At 41.6% G+C, this 18781-nt stretch overlaps 1 protein-coding gene across 1 annotated transcript in view; it reads left to right on the forward strand.

Moving 5' to 3' along the window:
* Nucleotides 1–18781, forward strand: part of ADGRL3 (adhesion G protein-coupled receptor L3) — a 287009-nt gene that overhangs the window by 139676 nt on the left and 128552 nt on the right. The window contains exon 5 of the mRNA XM_065736696.1: nt 15010–15090. Within this exon, the coding sequence (XP_065592768.1) occupies nt 15010–15090 (81 nt within the window). The remainder of the gene's footprint in view (nt 1–15009; nt 15091–18781) is intronic.

Genomic DNA, 18781 nt, shown 5'->3' on the forward strand with positions numbered 1-18781 from the left:
CATATTTTGCATCCTCAGATGGTCATGATATTTTCTCATTTCATTGCACCCCATACTACACTTATCTTGTAATCTTTTCTGTCCATGTTAGAGCTGTACTGATGGTAGTTAAAATTGAATTTTGGACCTTTGGACTGAAATTAGAAGATGTGAACCAGATCAAAAAGTGTTTGCTGACATCAAAGTGTGTCTACACAATCTCTACCTGACAGCAGCCTGTCCTCTGGTTATACATTCTGAAGTTTCCAGTGCCTTCATTTGCCTACAGCAATTTTCTTAGCTCAAACATGAGGGGTAGGACTGCTGACCTCCAAGGACCCTATTTTCTTCATGTGGGAAACTCAACAGGAGGTCTTGTAGATGAGAGTGGTAAAATTTTAGTAGGTCATCATTAACTTATGGTGACTGTGATAGAATGGCTGTTTTCCTTTGTCTTTGTCCATTGAAAATGTATGATGTATCAGTTCTTTGAATGGTGCCAACCTTTATAAATGGGATTGAAGATCCTTACCAGCTTCTGAAGGTCAGAGGGTAATACCAGATATCTGTTCCTCACTCCATCTCTTTCCCACCTGCCTCTTGTAAAGAAACATACTGACTACTGAGGGAGGAGGGCAGTGCAGATGAAGGTTCTTGCTGGCAGCCGGTCTCTATCACAAGCTCCTGTGTTGTGTTAGAAATCACTGCTAAAGTGTGCATTTTTGCTTTCCTGCACAGTGGCTTCTTCCCAGTGAATGCAATTGATTGCTGTTTGTATCACTGGTCCTGTCCACAGATCCTTCATCTAGAGAAGCTGGATCTGCAGCTTGTGTGGGAAGGTGCAGCCCTGCTTCTCATAATGCAGCTGTTTGCACCACCTGAAGATGTAGCCATTTGTCTTGAAAGTGGCCTGCCATCTCTGCAACCTCAGGGCATGTAGTTCCTTGCCTGTCTAGTTGCCAGTTTAATCAAAACCTGACTTGCTATTTCAAAGATGATTTCTCCCATTAACAGTTCAAGCTGTCTCAGCATTTCCTTGCATGCATCTGGTATACACCCTGAATAGCTAAAACGTATCCTCTATCGTATCATGGATCTGAGCAGACTGGAGCTGCCCTGACATTTTGGCTGTTTAGAGGTATTCCAGTTCCCAATTCATCATCTCCCTGTGATGGTTTGTCCCATTGGAGCTGGCAGGACAAGGCACATGAGCTCCTGTGCAGATCCCAGCAGCTTAACTTTGCTATCAGAGCACCAAGGGGCTAGGTGTCTGGCACTGTGCTCTGCTCCCTTCATTTCCTCCATGTCCCTCAGAGAAATGCACGTTTGTGTGACAATGAGCTCTGTATTTTGGTTCTGAACTTAAATTTTAGGACTGTCAATTCTGCTGACAGCATTGTTGATGTTGTCTCTATGATCATGCCATATTTAGTTTTGTTTAAAAGTACAAAGGTATCCTTGCATTTCAAAATGGGAAGAAAGGCTTTAAAATATAATTTCTGAAGATGTGGGGCACAATAAAAGAATGCCTAAATCCATAATAGTAATTATTTTTGTGGGTTTTATTTACTTTTGGATTAAAAGCATTAGGATATAATCTCAGAATTTGGGGGTGTCTTATTTGAGGTTGACCATGAAGTCTCTTTCCAGTACCAACTTAGAAGCAATATCATTTCAAGCTCCCTACAAACCATGGCTTTTTCAGTGTTGGGGTTTTGTTTTTTGTTGTTTCTTTGTTTGTTTGTTTCCTGTTTGTTCTGGGAGCTCTCTAAGCTTGTTCCGGTCATTTGAAACCTTTGCAATCAATGTGATTGAGGTACGTGGGGAGAATCTGCTTCCCTGCTCATCCAGCTTGTAAGCAAAAAGTCTAGGATCTACCCTCAATCAGTAGTAGAGATATTTTGTTCCAATACACTTTTTCCTGTAATTGATCCCTTCTCTTGGTCTCACCACTTAATAAAATATCCCAGGAGTTGAAATCTTGCAAAAAGCCACCTTTGTCTCAAGTAAAGGGCTGTTTGCAATCTAGCTTCTCATCTACATGAAATCAACTGGAGATTTTTGACTGGCTTCTTGAAAGGGAAAAAAACTTTCAGAGGACTTGTTCTTTCCGTGTAGCACTATGGGACTGAATGCCAGGGTCTCCATCCTGCTGTGAAGGCAAATCTTGCGCTGTTCAGAGCTATGTCAGGTTTTATCTTTGCTTTTTTTGTTGTTTTTCTGTTTTTTAAGGATTTCTTTCACCTCTCCCCCTCCATTTGTTGTCATCCATTTTTGCCTTTGGTTGAATTGCATGGAAGTAACAACAGCATGATTCCTTAAATCCAGTAACTTGAGAAGGAAACCCTATATCTAATTAAGCTGTCGCTGTTGGGAAGGACAATGAAAGATTGAGCTCCCACACAAAAAGGTCACCTGTGAGAGTGAGCTTAAACTAGCTTTGAAATGATAGACTGACACAGGGAGTAGCAAAGCCACCATCCTAAGTGACACTCCCCTCCACCTGCAGGGGCTGTTGCTTCAGTAGCTACTACTACTTCAGTTGCAACTGTTGTGGCAATCAGAGCTGTAATGGCCAGTATTACTGAGAGTGGTCCCAAGGAGCAAACCCAGAAATCATTCCTTACTTTGAGTAGCCTCAAAGCCTTTAAATGTTATTTGGAATAATCCCAAATGCTATGAGATGAAAAACAGTGACTAAATGCAGTCGCTTTGTCCTATCCCTGATACAGGGAAGGCAAGCGTGTATCCATACTCAGCAGTGAGGAAGTCGTAATCATTGCTCAGTGTAAAACTAATTTATTGCAAGTTTTGAATCCCACATCGTTTGGACTACTGTTTAGAAATAGTGGTGTTTCTTTGCTCAGGTCATGAGAGGGTGAATGAAGAGTGTCACGTCACTGACAGCTGCCAGCAGCCAGGGAATTGAAGCTTGCATTTGTCAGTTCTTTGATCAGAAGGCTATTTAAGAGACTCAAATGTGAGGTTAAAGGTTAGCCTGTATGAGGAAGCTTAGCTTGAGATAGTGATCAGGACTAGGATGACTAGTGTATGGGCATATAAATATTTACATTCATTAAAGCAACTAAGGAGCTGTGCCTCTTAATTAAAAAAAAAATCCTTTATTCTTGAGCTGCTGAGTGATTCTGTTCTGGAGATGATGGAATATACGACTGAGTACAAATTGAATATCATCTCTTACAAAGGTAAATATTCAGAACTGAAGTTCTCTATTAATTTTTTTTTCTTTCACTGAAAAGCCTAGGAACCTAAGGCAGAAAGAGCTGAAAGAGGTTCTTTCTGGTTGGGTTGAAACACACCATTTTTTAATGTACTTTTCAGATGCCATTACTTGATTTCCAGTCATGCTGTATGTCTCCGGTAATCCTTCTTTGAGCCAGACAGATGCAACAAACTGTGTAGCGTAACATGACTCTTCCCCTTGCATGTATGCAGACAGACGGATGTATTGGGAGATTTGGGAACCTGAAGTACCTTGTCCCAGTGCTGGTACCACATAGCAGCACCCTTGCAGAGCCTGCTGCTGCTGCCTGCTGCAGAGGATAGACATCCACCATGACTCATTCAATGCGAAGGAGGCTCAGGCTGGAATTAGTATGCATTATTCAACAAGTACCAATCAGGACTGTGTTTTTCTAGGAAGTGTGCAGACTTGTAATCAAAACTGTCATCCAAAGGCCTTACAGTAACATCGTGGGCACCAAGATAAGAATAATCTAGACACATGGTTGAAGAAGCTTAAATTCCAAATAAAAAATATCTGATAATTAAAGAAGATGGTATTTGACCTTGTATGAAACAAACATCTTCTCTGTAGATCAGCTGATGTAAGGACCTATGCTCTGTGCAGAGTTGTATAAGAGTTGGTGGGCTTGTGCAGTTTGTGACCCATTGCAATCTTCTCAGGCCTTAGCTGTCTGTAAGGAAGAAAGTGCAGGATGGCAGAATGAGAGGAACAGATGGTGAAACCTGCCATGTTGTTTCTGGCTTTGTGAGGCAATAGAAGGGGACATAATTATGTTTATGAAGTCAGTAGTGAGCTTCACTGAAACTGATGTTGTTACACTACAGACTTCAGATTCCTTTGAATTTATAAATGAACAATTTTACTGCACAAATCTTCAAAATTAATTTATGAAATTTGGTCACATTGAGCATGGGTTGTCCTAGCTGAGTTGACAACAAGTAGGTGAAGTGGAAAGAAAGAAAAATCACCATGCTGTGAGACTTTGCTAGGAAAACTGTGGAGAAGCACCCAGTGAGCAAGACAGCATTCAAGTCGTAAAGCTGTGTTATTATAAAGGTGAAAAGAAAGCTAAAACAGTGCCCCAAATTGACTTTGTAAGACACTTTAAAGTTGCTTGGCACCACTTCACCTTGCTGGACTAGGGATTTCTGGAGTGCCCAATTGAGGCAATATGAAAAGATGTTCTTTTACTGACTGTGACAGCAGCATGCTTAATCTTTGCTATAAAGTGGTAAGAGTACTCCCAGGATTTTACCATCAAAAATTGTATTCAAAATTGTCACTGATGCGGAAAGGTTACAGATATATTCACAGCTAGGGACAAGGCTTAAAAATGCTCAGATTTCATTTTCTTTGGGCTGAGGAAGGGGGAGATGATTCCTAATGATTATTGAAGAAACCTCAAGCTTTCTTGGGCAGCTGCACTAGCTGCTTGCCTGTTGCTGGCGTTAGAAATAAACTCTGGCCTAAAAGCTCTGCTCCCTGTGCTGTTAATGTCTACCTGCAAAACGTATCGACTGCCCTCTCGGTAGCCAGAAAGACCATATACAGTTACTATACACAAGGTAGAGAAGTCATCTTTCTGTGTACAGCACATCGATTGGGAGGCTGAGGGAGATTTTTGAGACCTTCACCTCCCTGTCACAAGTTTGTCCAGACATCTAGTTAAAGAGCAGCGCTGCAAGGGTAGGTGAACTCCCCTCCTCTCCCCCTTCTCCAAATGGGTCTGCAAACCTGACTTCTTTAGAAGGTTTTTGATTGAGAGAGAAAACATGAAAACAGAGAGGAAGTCTGTCAGAGTTGGATCAATTTGCCCAAACAGCTCGGTTTTTCAGCTGACAGCATTTTAGCACTCAGAGGGGAGTTGTCAAAATCTCTCTACAGGCAGCCATGTCCTTCATGCTGAGACATAACTTATATTATCTCAAAAAGAAAAAAAGATAAAAATAAAGAAAAAAAAATGACGTAGCTTAGATTACTGCTGTGGTTTTGTGTGTGTGTGTGTGTGTGTTTCTTGCTTTTGTTTTAAGTTAATGAAGGAAATACCCAATCTCATTTAATTTCTTTAGTGTTAATCTCTTTTTCTGCTTGATCACTTAGGATTAGGATTAAGTATATGCCCTCTTGAAACATCTCTGCACCTTAGTTTAGCTCAAACTTGGCAATAAGTTGGAAGCAGAGCCAGGCAGGTTGTACTGTTTGCCTCAGAGTTTCTGTAGTAGGTCAAAAGAAGTGATTAATGAAGTTGAGGTGTACTGACCCTTTTGGAAAACAAATTACTCATCTTCTTGCACTTTCTTAATGACAACAGTAGACACAAATACCTGTAATGAAGAAATAATCTTCTTCATTCGTTAATGTAACTCTTTATTGTCCAGCAGTCCCATTTGGGCTGCAGTCACTGTGAGCAATTGGTCACAGAAGGTACAGAGTTGAAGGTGGTGTGGTATGTGGTTGTATGGTGATGGAGATCATTAAGCAATATGTGTGGATGTATGTGAGGAGCTGGAGGAGCAGCCCTGCATGATGAAATTGTTTCTTGGAGGCTTGCCATCATGGGTTTCTGGAGAAAGATGTGTCTGACACAGAAGTTGTGCGAAGGTGAGATCTTACCTGCTCAGGGACTGGTGGAGGAGGGAAGATCACGGCGGAGGTATAGGTAGTGCTAGGGAGGTACGAGATGAGGGTGGAGACCATGCTAGGCATGCAAAGACAGACTGGAAAGTAAAGGCATATTGAAGTGGACATCTGCTGTAAGCAGTCACAAATGGAAGAAAGTGAGAGTGACAAATTCTTGGACCACATCTCACAATATTTGAAACTACAAGACACTTCAATTACCCTCTCTGTGTTGGTGAGTCATGCACCTACCTGTCTTCTTCAAACATGTCCCCTGCCATATAATCCAGCATCTCAACTGATTTCCCTGACAATCCCCCTGGATGCTTTGCCACTGAATTTTAAGCTCAACGTATCAAGAACTACTGCCTGTTTTCTTCTTTTCCCCACTGTCCTCTTCCTGTGTTAACAACAGCAGTCCAACTAATAGAAAGGTAGGGCTGTATCGTGGGCTTTATATGCAAGGAGTGAGCTTGCTGTCACATGTATGGCTTTCAATAAAACCTTTGACCTGGAACTGTGAGATGTAGCTCTCCAAATTATACTGGCAGGTAGATTAAAAGCTGTCTGAAAAGTGGCAAAGAAAGGAAGCAACTGGTGGGAGTCTCCTGGGGACAGGAGACTTGTGTGGGAACAGAGGGAGCATCTAGATACAGTGCTCCTACTGTTCACAGGTGTGGTTTTATATTACACTGAAACTGACAGCTGTCCCCATTCTACCCCCACCCTGGCTTTTTCGTGCTTACCCTTCCTTTTGTATCGGCTCTGGCACTGGTCCTATGGCAGGATGAGTTGGATGTGCTCATTGAGACGGCAGAAAACTAATAATTACTGGGTTTGGTGGGTCATTTTCCATCAGATCAGCTCTAGCTTAATCTGTACTTGCATTAATTGCCAGATCAAGGGAGCAAGGGAGGGGATGAAAATGTATGGCCTTGTGAAGACCACTGTTAAAAGGGTTAGCTATAATGTGAAGTTGCATCCTTGTTTAATAATGCTGATAGTAGGGGTGGGAAGAATAAATACGAGCACTACTGAGAGCACAGCAAAAAAGGGTAGGGCCCTAAAAAATGAAGCTGTTGAAAAAGAACAAGCTAGAAGGAAAAAATAAGGCAGAAACATCTCAGGCTGCAAGGCATTAAGATCCCTCCTCCAAGAAAGGGAAAACAAAGATGAAATCTTGACAGCAAGATCTGTTGATTAGTACCTTGGAGGAAGCAGTGGGCAGCCTCGAGGAGATACCTTTCAAAACAACATAAGGAACTATTTTGCCTCTGCAGGAGATGGACGGGATGGCTTTGGCTAGCTTTCTTCCAAAAAACTCTTCCAAATTTTTTTGTCTCAAGTCTTTTCAGCCCCATCCGAGGCAGAATTTGCTGGACTTGATCCACAGCCCATTAAGGCAGATGAAAATTTCCTGGTTGACTTTTGGGAAAAGAACAGAGTAAGGACAGTAAGAGTTGGCACAGCACTCTTCGTATCAGATTAAATCTTTGAGAGGTGGCCAAGAAAACCTCCTGAGGCATAGCTGCATTTGCCATTGCTAAACCCATTCTGGGCAGTTCTTGCTTATGGATATTTGTCATCTCTTCCAGGGCTTCTGGGTATTACATTTGCTTGGTTTCATCTGCACCAAAATGACTTTCCCCTCCCCAGTTTACAGTGCAGGTGATAGGTAAATGATATTTCATAACACGATAAAACACAAATGGCAGGAGAAAAGTAATACAGCGTGCTGTCTTTCTTTTAGCGTGCTGGCAAGCTTTTGGGGAGCAGATCTTAGAAAATGCAGGTCAGCTCCCTGCCTCAGGCTCTGGAGAAAGCTAGACCAGGAGGGGGCCTTCCCTCACCTGCTGCTGTCTGTGGGGAAGATAAGAGATATTTAACATTATTTAATTATAACAGCATGTGTGGAATATTTCCTGACTCTTTCTGCTTCCCCCTTGTATATGAGGCAGAATACATCCTGGGACAAGTACTGGAGTCTGCAGAGCAAAAGCCCTCCTGAAACAAATGTTTTAAGTCTTTAACAGAGGGGTACGGTTCGTATAAACACAGAAGTCAAACTGCAACTTTTCCACAGCAAAGGGAAGAATCTCACTCTGGCTTGAAGAAGCTTCCTCAGCTTTGACTTCCACTGTGTCTTGAGTTTCTGACTCCTAAAAGCTCTCTTGAAAGTATGCAGCTGCCAGTAGTGAAAAGTCTCCAGTTGCTTCAGCTGCTGTAATCATCAGTCTTTAACCCATTCATCTGGCATTATTCTTGCCAAAATTTTTGTATGTAATTCCAATCTGAGTTGCAAAATGCTCCTAAAGACTCAGATAGCCTAGAGCCACCCATATAATGACTGTCAAATGGCCAAAAAGGCCATTTTGATTTCCTTTCCCTCGTGGTTAAGGCTGCTGCTTGTTGTGACAGATTCAAAGCAAGAATAGTACATTCTAGGAAAAGATTAGCCTATTTTATCCTGCTTTCTGCTCACACATATGCTGCCAGGCGCTTTTTGTGGATTTGCGTTTACTTTAAAACATGAGATGCATGTGTGACAGGGTCTAAGCTAAACATCCACCCAGCTCACCCCTCTCCCTGCTTCCCCTAGAGACGTTTCTTCCTGGGCTCCAGGGTTTGCATTTGGCAACCTTGTGTTGCCTTGGTAGGTACTGGGAAAATCAGCTGCATCTGCATCTTGCTACTGGGAAGTGAGAACCCACCTTCTTCTCTTCTGCGAATTGATTCCTCATAGGAATCATTGGAAGGCATAGTAGTGTAATTCATGCATCAAAGTAGATTTCTCATTCTAAAAAAAAAAAAAGTAAAAAAAAATAGATAACATAAAGAAAGAAAAAATCAGAAAGAAAAGGAGAAAAAAAACAACAAAACAAAAGTAAAAAGTGCAGTCCTGCATCTCCTACACTCAAACTTTGTTTTACATGTGGAAGTTAAGATACATGATACACAGTGTAGACATTTCAGAGGGCTGGAATTATGTATGTTTTGAACATACAGAAGCAATGTATAACTCATCAGTGAATGGAGTTGCAATGCTATAACTTCACTCCTGTCAAGCATGGAATGGGAGAAAAAACATTTGCTTGTTGTGTTAACTGCTCAGGAGCACTCTCGGCACAGTTTGTAGGCTGCCCGTAAATGTTCATTGAGGTTGCTGGTTTTGGTAACCTCTAAGTGCATAAAGTAGCTGTGACCAGGAAACTGTATGTGTGCAGCCACCACATGCCCACCCTGTGGCTGTGATACCAGAGACCCCATCCTCCTGGTTTTAGAACTGCTCCTAGCATTCCTGCCCTGCCCACAGGCGTTGTGCAGCTTTGCTCGCAGGTACCATACTTTTCCTTCTGCAGTTGCTTTAAGCTTACAGTTATTTCAGGTATGAAATACAAGAGGCAAAATGGCAAAAAAAAAAGCAGAGCTAATGTACTCAGAGAACATCCTTTTGAAAAGAGGGTTTTCTTGTATTCAGAAGTGTGCAAGAATTTGAGGGAAGAACAAGGAAATAAGCCCGAGAGAGAGAGAGAGAGAGAGTGAATGAGTCACAGTAACCCTAAGGAGTTAAAAGGGTAATGAAAGATGAAAGAGTGATGTATGGATGAAAGAGAGAAACGCTGTAAAAGTCTGTGAGTAAATGAAGCAGTGGACAGAATCAGTGCTAACTCCGACATGTATGAGGTAGGGAATGGCTTTATAAAAGCTTTATTTAAAAAGAAAGCTCTTAATGCAAGATGGAAAAGGGTGGACAGTGAGGAAATGATGTTTAGCGAAGATAATCATTGATAAAAGGCAGTAAAAAGGCTGCTGGGAGAAGTTTGAATATATACAGAGTAATAGGTCTAAATGAAATTTGTTTAATGGCATGTCAGAAGAATTTGTTAGCAAGCCTACAGCTTTTTAATTTGTCTTTCCATATGTTTTTATATATGCCTACTTATTATGTGGTTCAGAAAGACCTGTGAGTGGAGAAAAAAAGGGCAAGAAAAATGTACTAGTTTTGGAAATTAAAGAGGATAAGAGTGATGATCTTGGAAACTGCAATCCAACAAAGTGGATGTAGTCTTCAGCTAGATAATAAATTAATTTTATTATTTTTTAATCCTGTTAATGAAGGATTACAAAAAATTGGTCAAAAAGTAATGTCTTTTTCAGATCAGCTCAAACAAGACAAACTAGATTGCTTTTAAAAATTGAATTGTCCAGTTGGGAGGGAAGAGCTGCAGCATAGAAATGAAATTTTATATTTAATTATTTTGGTAAAACCGTTGGTATGTTTTCTGAGATCTTCTCTTAGAACATACATATTCAGATTAACTGGTGTGTGCCCATCCCGTTGTTATTAAAAAAAAAAAGAAAAGAAAAAAAATGAAGTGGAGAACTGAAATCAAAGTCTCAGGAATTAATGTGTGGTTTCACGGTTATTAACTTACTCATTAGTAATCCAAGCGAATGGATAAACAGAATGAGGAATTCAGTCCATGGAGGTGGCTGTATTCGAAGGTGCTGAAAGCATGTAGGAGACAGAGGCAGTGCAAGGGAACTCCAGGTCGTGAGAGCTGCAGGCACAAAATTAAATGAAATATTCTGTGTGAAATGCTAGCTAGGCAGTCTTAGAAGGATCTCAAAAATAGAAGGGAGCCAAATGGAAGGTGGAAACATACCAAAGGGGGCTGGAAAATGGGTAGAAGACAGAGCAAGCGATATGATCTGACGTGACAGAAAAAAAAAAAATGTGTTGCAGTGATCGCCTGTGGATGGGGACAGTCGAGAAAGGGAACTTTCACCCCTGGACAAAACCAAGCACTGGATGCTTGGAACAGGGCAGGGAGGGGGGTCTGCACTGTCATGTGCCACAAATGGTGGGTATGTCTCCAAAAAGAAACAGGGGAAGTGTTTTTATTATGTAAACAGATAAGACTGCTGTATTGCTAGTTTTTGGTTAATGCACACATTTATTTTTCCTGTGGTTTTATTATCACGGAATCTGTGGATGACTAAAATCACTTAAGGGCAGATTTCTGAAGACGTGTGAATGTTTATTTTGTATCTGTAAGCATCCAGATCCCTCAACAAAATTATTCCTCAGGCCATGCCATTACATTTCCCGCATTCCTCACAAAACAGTGTCTTTGTTCTTGCATCTTAGTGGTTTTCTAAGTTGCTGCATCTCTCATGTGTCAGACCTGAAGGTAATTGCGAGCCAGGTGCTCCTTCAGACTGCAGACATCTCCTCTGTTCCCTCCTCCTGAGGGAGGCCATGTCACCAGATGGACTTGCCCGGCCACCTCTGTACTTCACTCCCCAAATGGTGGCTACTGTGTGTAGACAGAGACCTGGCATGGCCTTTGGGGTGTCCACACTGAGCTCCGTGCTCGCTCTGCCTTGCCTGAGGGTTTGTGGTGCTGCAGGAGGGAGCAGAGCCGGGCTGTGCTGGCTGACTGGACACGCCGATGAGAGCATGAAAGCTGCTGGCAAAAACAGCATTTTTGATGTTTACACGGGCGTTGGCCAGGCCTGAATCCTTGCAGCACATGACAAAAAAGTAGTAGAGTGCGGGTGAACCACGGTGGCACTCCAGCATTAATCCTTTTTCTCAGCCCATCACATGGCACAAGGGCCTGTCTGCCCCTGTCCTGCTGCTAACGGGGGACAGTGCCCTCAGCCATCACTGTCCGCCCTCCTGAGCAGGCCATGATGGCGGCTGCTCCTCACAGGCAGGAAGAGTAAAGGAAGCAGAGCCTGACTAAAGCAATTAGATACAAAATTGGCAACTTCATCACGTGTTACTTTGATGATTATGTTTGATTGCTGTTTACTTTTTTACCTGAGAGCCGGCTGCTGAAACACCAGATGGTTATAGTCAGAGTGGGATTTGGAGAGGACCATGCAAGCTGTTGTAATACAAGGCAAGCCCAGCTTTCCATCAGCAAGAGAGGCGTCTTGACCTTTGGTATTTCGTTAGAAATAGATTTTTCTTCTTCTTTTTTAATTACTGAAAAGTGGGCCACTAATTTAAAGAGGTACAGTTATTTTTTGAGTGTTCCATAACATTTGGGAAGGGCCTGACACCATCCATTTCCTCTCCCATAGGTACAGATACCTGAGCAGCCGCTCTGTAGGGGCTAGCGTGTGGGCAGCTCTTCAAGGCTTTTGAGTGAAATCAAATAGGCTTCTGAAGTAATAGATGTGCAGATGTACATCAAAGCTTGAGAGACTGAGAGGTGGTCATACAGGCATGGGATGCCCATGTCCCATGTTACTATGCTACAAGGTCTGCTGTGCAGACCCAGCACACACAGAAAACAGCTAAAGGAGCAGGGGATTTGAAGAAGGAGAGATTGAGTGTTTCTACCTTCTTTTTTTAAGACTTACACATTTTCCTTTCCAAATGTTTCCTTGTGATAACTGGACCTGGAGAGGGGAGATTAACTGGGGATGCTCAGTCTTAGAGCTGAGGTTTGAGGTAAGCATCCAAAACTTAGACTAGACTTATATAAAAGGGGCAGGAATTGGTATAATTTGTTAAATTAAAAACTTGTTCTGTCAGTCTTTGTGACTGACTTGAGCTGTGCCAATGACATCAGTCTCAATATCTTACATAGTTCACTAGGTAAAATTATGTTACTTAGCGAAGTTGTGTTATTTAATGCGTTATTTAAGTTTGGGTGGTCCTGTGTAGAGCCAAGAATTGGACTGTGTGATCCTTATGGGTCCCTTCCAACCTGGGATATTCTGTAGTACTATGATACTATGAATCATTGGCAAAATGTTTAATAATGTTAAATCTGGAAGGACTCGTTACTTTGATGATCAAGTTTTGTCCCCTGACTTAAGAGTTTCCTCTGTGTACTTGGGCAGGGCTCTTATTGCTGAGGCCTTTTTCAGCCACTGCCCCTTGCCTCTCTTCTCTCAACCCTTTCAGATGTTGCCATTGACAGTAATTGTAAAATCAAAGAAAAATGGGATTCTGTTGATTAACAAGAAGGTTTGTTTTGGATCTTGATTGTGAATTTGTAATGAGGGCCACAGATAGCAGTGGAGAACTGGAGAGATTTTGTTTTTCCTGTGGAGAGACTGATGAGTCTCCAGACTTAACTAAGTTGGCATTCCTGCCCAGAAAATGAAGCACAGGTGTTGTGCACTGCTTTTTTATAGAGTATTAACACCCTAAGTTTGATTTCTTAGCATTGTGAAAAGCATAAAGTCAAGTTTGATATTTTTTGGAAGTGGCATGTAGATAAAAGCTTTCAGCAGCTTGTTTCATTTGTCACAAGTGAGCATTTGATGCTACTGCTTCCTCCATATTAGGTAAAAGCTGTAATAAAGCATTCATAAACTTCTGTAGTTATTACTCAGTCATAATGAATGTCTAAACAAACTCACAGGTATTTAGCAGCCTTTTATACTATGCATGTGTCTTCTTTTTTCCAACCTAACCCTTCAAACCAGCAGAATCATTTTTTCTTTGTATTTGGGATCACTTGGTCCCAAGAAGACTACATGAGTGAAAAAAGAACTGCTAGTGCCTATGGGGCAGAAAAGGCCACCAGTATCCTAGACTGCATTAGGCAGAGCATTGCCAGCAGACTGAGGAAAGTGATTTTGGTTGTGGAGTCTCTTTTTGAAGACCTTCAAACCCTAAATGGATGCAGTTCTGAGCAAGTAACTTTTGATGTCCCTGAGCTGGACTAGCAACAAGTCTCTTCCAACTTCAGTTATTTTGCATTTTGGTGGTATCTGGGATGCAATAAAGGAGGAGCCTGTTACATAGTTATAAGGGCACTGATCCTGCACTTCAAGCAGCTTGGAGTAGAGCAGACTGCCTATTTCCACTGCAGAACCAATCAGCTTGGTTTGGTGTCTCACAATCATGACTTGTATTCACTAATGACATTAAATGGATTTTTAACATGGAAACAAGAGGGGGAAAGCAGGGTAACTCTTTATGAGCTATGGGCTTGCCTGAAGCAGATTTCCCACGTTAAAGCACTTAAAAGCAAATATAGAATTTATGGTGTGTCAGTAGATTTTAAACCTGAATAATGTCCCGTTGTTGTATGGCTAATAATGCAAATTATCTAAGTCAGCCATAGTGTAAAACAGTAAATATATACTGTCCACTCAGACATGCTTCCTCCCCTTCCGTTAATATTTTATATCCCTGAAGAGACGTTCTCAACATATTATGTGCACCAGCATACTGTGCTCATGGCATTCCTGGGTTTCATTACAAAGAAGCCTGAAGAGTGTACCACTGCTCTGCTGCCTGTGATGCTAGCTTGGAAATTGCTTGGAGCAACAACAGCAAGTGTCAACAGGGAGCCATATTAATTATTTGGAATGTGCCTCATAAGAGGAATCAACTGCTTTTATTGCAGCACGAATATTACTTGAAACAGGAAGGTTACTCTAGCTGTTATCGTAATCTATGTGTCATTAACTTTCCGTGTTTAGAAAAAGAGATTAACAACCCTGTAAATTGTTACAGTAAATAGATGAATTATAACAACATGTTTTTATTATAAATAAAAGTTTCTTGATATAGTTGCCTCCAAATTACTGGAGGAGAATTGAGTTTCTAGCTACTGGGAAGCTGCATGGCAGTGTTGAGAACTGAAAAGCTTCCGTTCAGGTGAAAGCAGTGCTAAGCTCCACACAGCAGTATCTGTATCTTCTGCAGATGGGACAAACAGATGCAGTTGTACTTCATACCATACTTCCTTCAGAAATTTTTGTGACACAGAAATACTTGCTTGCCTCTTAGAGCAAAATTAACAGATTGAATGGGTTTGTGTGAAACTGGTTGTCTTCTGTGGCATATGGCCTCTTAAGAGAATATGGTGCAAAATGTACATGGTAGTGGTAAAACAGGTATCACTTCAGGTCTGAATAGTTACCTATATCAGCATAGAAAAAAAAAAAAAAACAGAAGAAACGGGAGTGTTTTCAACTTCTGAGTAGTTGCCTTCACAAAATGGAACATTCATTTTGAACATTAGCGTATATGAAAAATGTGTGTTAGAAAAAATACTCACAAACATGTTCCGAGTCCTGGGTCACAAAAAAGCTATGTGTTAATTATACCCTAATAGATTTCTGTAGAAAACAGCACAACTAAAACACTTGTTTGTCCACAGGGCAGGCTCACCATGGGCAGGTTTCCTATATTGCCCCACCGATCCACCTCGATTCGGATCTGGAGCGACCGCCATCTAAGGGTGAGTCGGAGGTGCAGTCTCCATGTGCGTGCATTGTGAAAGGGCCAAAGACATGAGTGTATATCATTCATTTGTTCATGGAGCAGCTGCAGGAAAGTTAGCATGCTTCATCCAAGTGCTCAGGAGCAAATTATTTCCTCTGGAAGTGTTCTGTGAGAGAGGACTGTGTCCCACGTGCCACATTATGTAGCTTTGAATATACCATTTTGTTCACAAGTCACATTGCTTTCTCCACTAGTTCCGTTTAACTCTTGCCCTCTGCCTTCTGCATTTCCTTCCTAATTGTAGTGCACAGGTAAAGGGTGCTTGTAGCAGGATGCAAAAAAGTACATTTCAGCTGCCTTCAGGTGAGTGAAAGTACAGAGGTGGTTTGCAGCGGTTCAGTCCTGGATTCCATTCATGTTGCCATTGCTGAAGGATTTTTTTAAAGCTGGTAGTCACGGTCACTCCAGAGGATAACTCCAGTTTTAGGTGGCCCAATTAGTAACTGATAAATGTGGACTGAACCCAGAGTAGCCCTGGTAAGATATGTGCCTCTGTTGAACTGTGAAAATAAGGTGATAAGAAAGGGAGCCCTTGTTTTCTCAGCCTAATTTAGAGGATCTTCACTTAGCTCTGTTGAATCCTCACTGTTTTCCCCATGGCCTGGGGAAATGGGCTCAGACCCAGGGTATGCTCTCACACTGCTACAAGTCAAGCAGTAAGTATATGAAGAGATTTCTTCATTGGCTCCAGGAATGTGTATGAACAACGAACACAAGGAGTGCTATGGAAGAAAGGAATGGGAGGAAAATATGACAGCCAAAGCATGCTAGCAGGCAGATACACTAGGGATTAGGTTTTGTTTGTTTGATTGCTTGTTTGTTTTTCCTTCTGCCCTTCAAAATGTGTTGAAGTGGCAGGAAGGGTATGAGCTTGTTTGCTGCAGTGGTTATGCCATTCTGTCCCAGCACTCTAAGACGAAGAGCACATTAGTGTGGGTATATGTTTCTCTAAGAGTACGTGGTTGAAAAACACATCAATGAAAGATTAATCTGGATAGACCCACAGTTGTTACGTAATATGAATAAATCTGTCCTCTAAATTTCACTTCTTCATGCATTTCTAATATTCTCAGAGACAGAACAACCTTTGTGTCAGTGAATTGCAGCTGCAACTGCAAACACATCCCTACACCTCCAATAGCCGAAGGACTTTGTAGACTAAATGAAAGCGTACCGTTAATGTGCTTGGCATGAAAGGCTGTCTTAAGTTCGAGTGAGCTTTTCCATCACCATCCATGCGTCTTGATCTGTAACTTGATCAAGTAAATGTTTGTTTCCCTTTGTAAGTGTGAATGTGTGTTTTCTCAGCTGATGCAGTAATGAAAACGAAGGAATTGACTTGCTGTACAAAACCAGCCTCAACACAATTATTCATTGGTAGTTCATCTTGCATCTCTGTGAGGTAGAACTATGATCTGTACAGTAGCGGATGCCTCTGTAGTAGAGATGTTCACGGTGCTGTCTCCAAAGCTAGGCTTGTTGTGAGTTGGATCAATTACGTACAGTTTCCTGGCAGTCTACAGCTTCCATTAATTTTTGGGTGGGGTGCATCCAAAGATGAGATTTGACACATATGAGATCATCAACTTCTAAGCTACTTGAAAACCTCAAGGTTTATAATAAAATTTGCCAGTCAGGAGTAGATTTCTTAGCAAAGCACTCCAACAAAGCTGAAACAGGTAGGAATTTCAGCACCTTCTCACCCAAATCTTTCTTTGATGTTGAATGTGATGATTCAGAACTAAATTAGAGTAAGTCAATGTATGTCTTTGTCATGGGGTCTGAAGCAGCCTATATGGAATGAAACAGCAAGGATAATGAAACAGCAGCAAAGATGATGCTGTGCCTTACTTTCTCCAAGGCAAAAGAGCTAAAGACTATCAAAAATCTTCAGTGATTGCCATCTGGGAGGGCATAGCTACCTGTGCAAGATGAATGCCACTTCCACCAGGAGCAGGGCAAAGTGTGTCAGGCAGAACAGCTGCACCACTTGCAGAGAAGGTAAAATGGAGTTTGTTCAACATAAACTGCTGCATTAACTGCTTCCACTGGGCCATCCAGCCCCCAGCTGAGACATTTTAAAGAAAGGACTGCTTAGTGTGGAAGGAATTATATTACTGGTGCCACATGCTGGTAGAAGGACTTGAATCCCTTGTGTAATTTCATGGGAGAGGACCAGGGAGGCAGCCCATCCATTAGCTGGTATCTGAGGGGGTGTTAAAAATATGGTAATTGGTACTGTCTCCTGGGGAAGAGCAAGGCTTTCCTTTGGCCCTGGGACATGTACATCTAGCTATGCATATGCTTCCTCATTTCCAGCCTCAGTGCCCAAAATCCATTAGGGTGTTCTAAAAATCATGATTTTTTTTTTTCCTAAGTATGTAGCAGTTATGAGGTGGCTTTTTTGGGCTACGTTTTCTGACACCATGGGACACACTCGGATTATGTTTCAAGCTTTATCCCATAACCACAAGGTGTATTTAAAAAAAAAAAAGAGGGCAGAACAACCTCTGTCCCGAAGCTGTTGTTGATTCTTCACAATTTCAATAGCTGGGACTTTAAATTCAGACAGTCAGGTTATAACAATGAACATAAACTACTAAATGCTTTAGTTGCTTTGATGCCCTTCATTTCCCTTCTATGTTCTCCCAAGCACTGAGCTGAACACCAGTTACCCGTTAGTGTTGCACTTAATGTGACTAAAAGAACATAGGTGATAGCCACCTTACAGTTTTAATTATAATAAATGGAAATTGAGCCAGGTTAGGGATATAAAAACATCTTTCCTATCTGTATTAAGAATGATACAGATTTAGTGCTGCTGCGGGTCTGTGCAGTTGCAATTCTCAGCTGACAGATTTATTTGTAACTGCTTCTTCCTTCTCCTTTTTAAAAATTTTATCGCTGGTGACATTTACCCACATTGTTTATGCATGCAATGCATTTTTACCTGCCTTTCAGAGTCCTGATGCCTGTACTGAATAGAGTATAAACTCCAGTAGTTTACTAGTACATTAGTGTCATCATACATTACAGGGTAATTACTCTGAGCCACTGCTCTGTGTAGCAATGCAGTAATGACACCGTAAATCACTTAATAGAAATAAGGTGCTGTATCAGCATTTGAAACAAGATACTGATTTTTACCCACACCCATTTTAATTTGAGAGTATTTTCAAATTAGTTCCATATATGAAGCAGTATTAACCTTTATTTTTATACTTCCTCTCAGTGTGATGATTCAGATGCATTATTTTTGCACAATTGTTTACACTGTCTGTATGCCGAATGATTCCAGGGGTAGATAAGACCTTGGACCACTGAATATAAATAAAATGGCATGGTGTTGCCAAAGTGGCAGTTGTGTACTTCATCATGCATGGTCCCAATGGTGATGCGAGCTAGGACTGATGGCTAGATTTTGAAATCACAGAATCGTCTTCATAGCCCTCCTTTGGATGATCCCTAATAGATTTTTTTTGTCTTTCTTGTATTGTGGCACCCAAACCTGCACCCGGTGCTAGAGGTGAGGCTGCACAGCACAGAGCAGAGTGAAACAACCCCTCCCTTGCCTGATAGCAGTGCTGGGTGTGGTGCACTACAGGACACCTTTTGGCTATAGGTTACACTGCTGTCTCAGATCCAAC

Source organism: Cyrtonyx montezumae, unplaced genomic scaffold (assembly GCF_038088225.1).
Source record: "Cyrtonyx montezumae isolate F1298 unplaced genomic scaffold, pur_monq_1.0 scaffold_2, whole genome shotgun sequence".
NCBI lineage: Eukaryota > Metazoa > Chordata > Aves > Galliformes > Odontophoridae > Cyrtonyx > Cyrtonyx montezumae.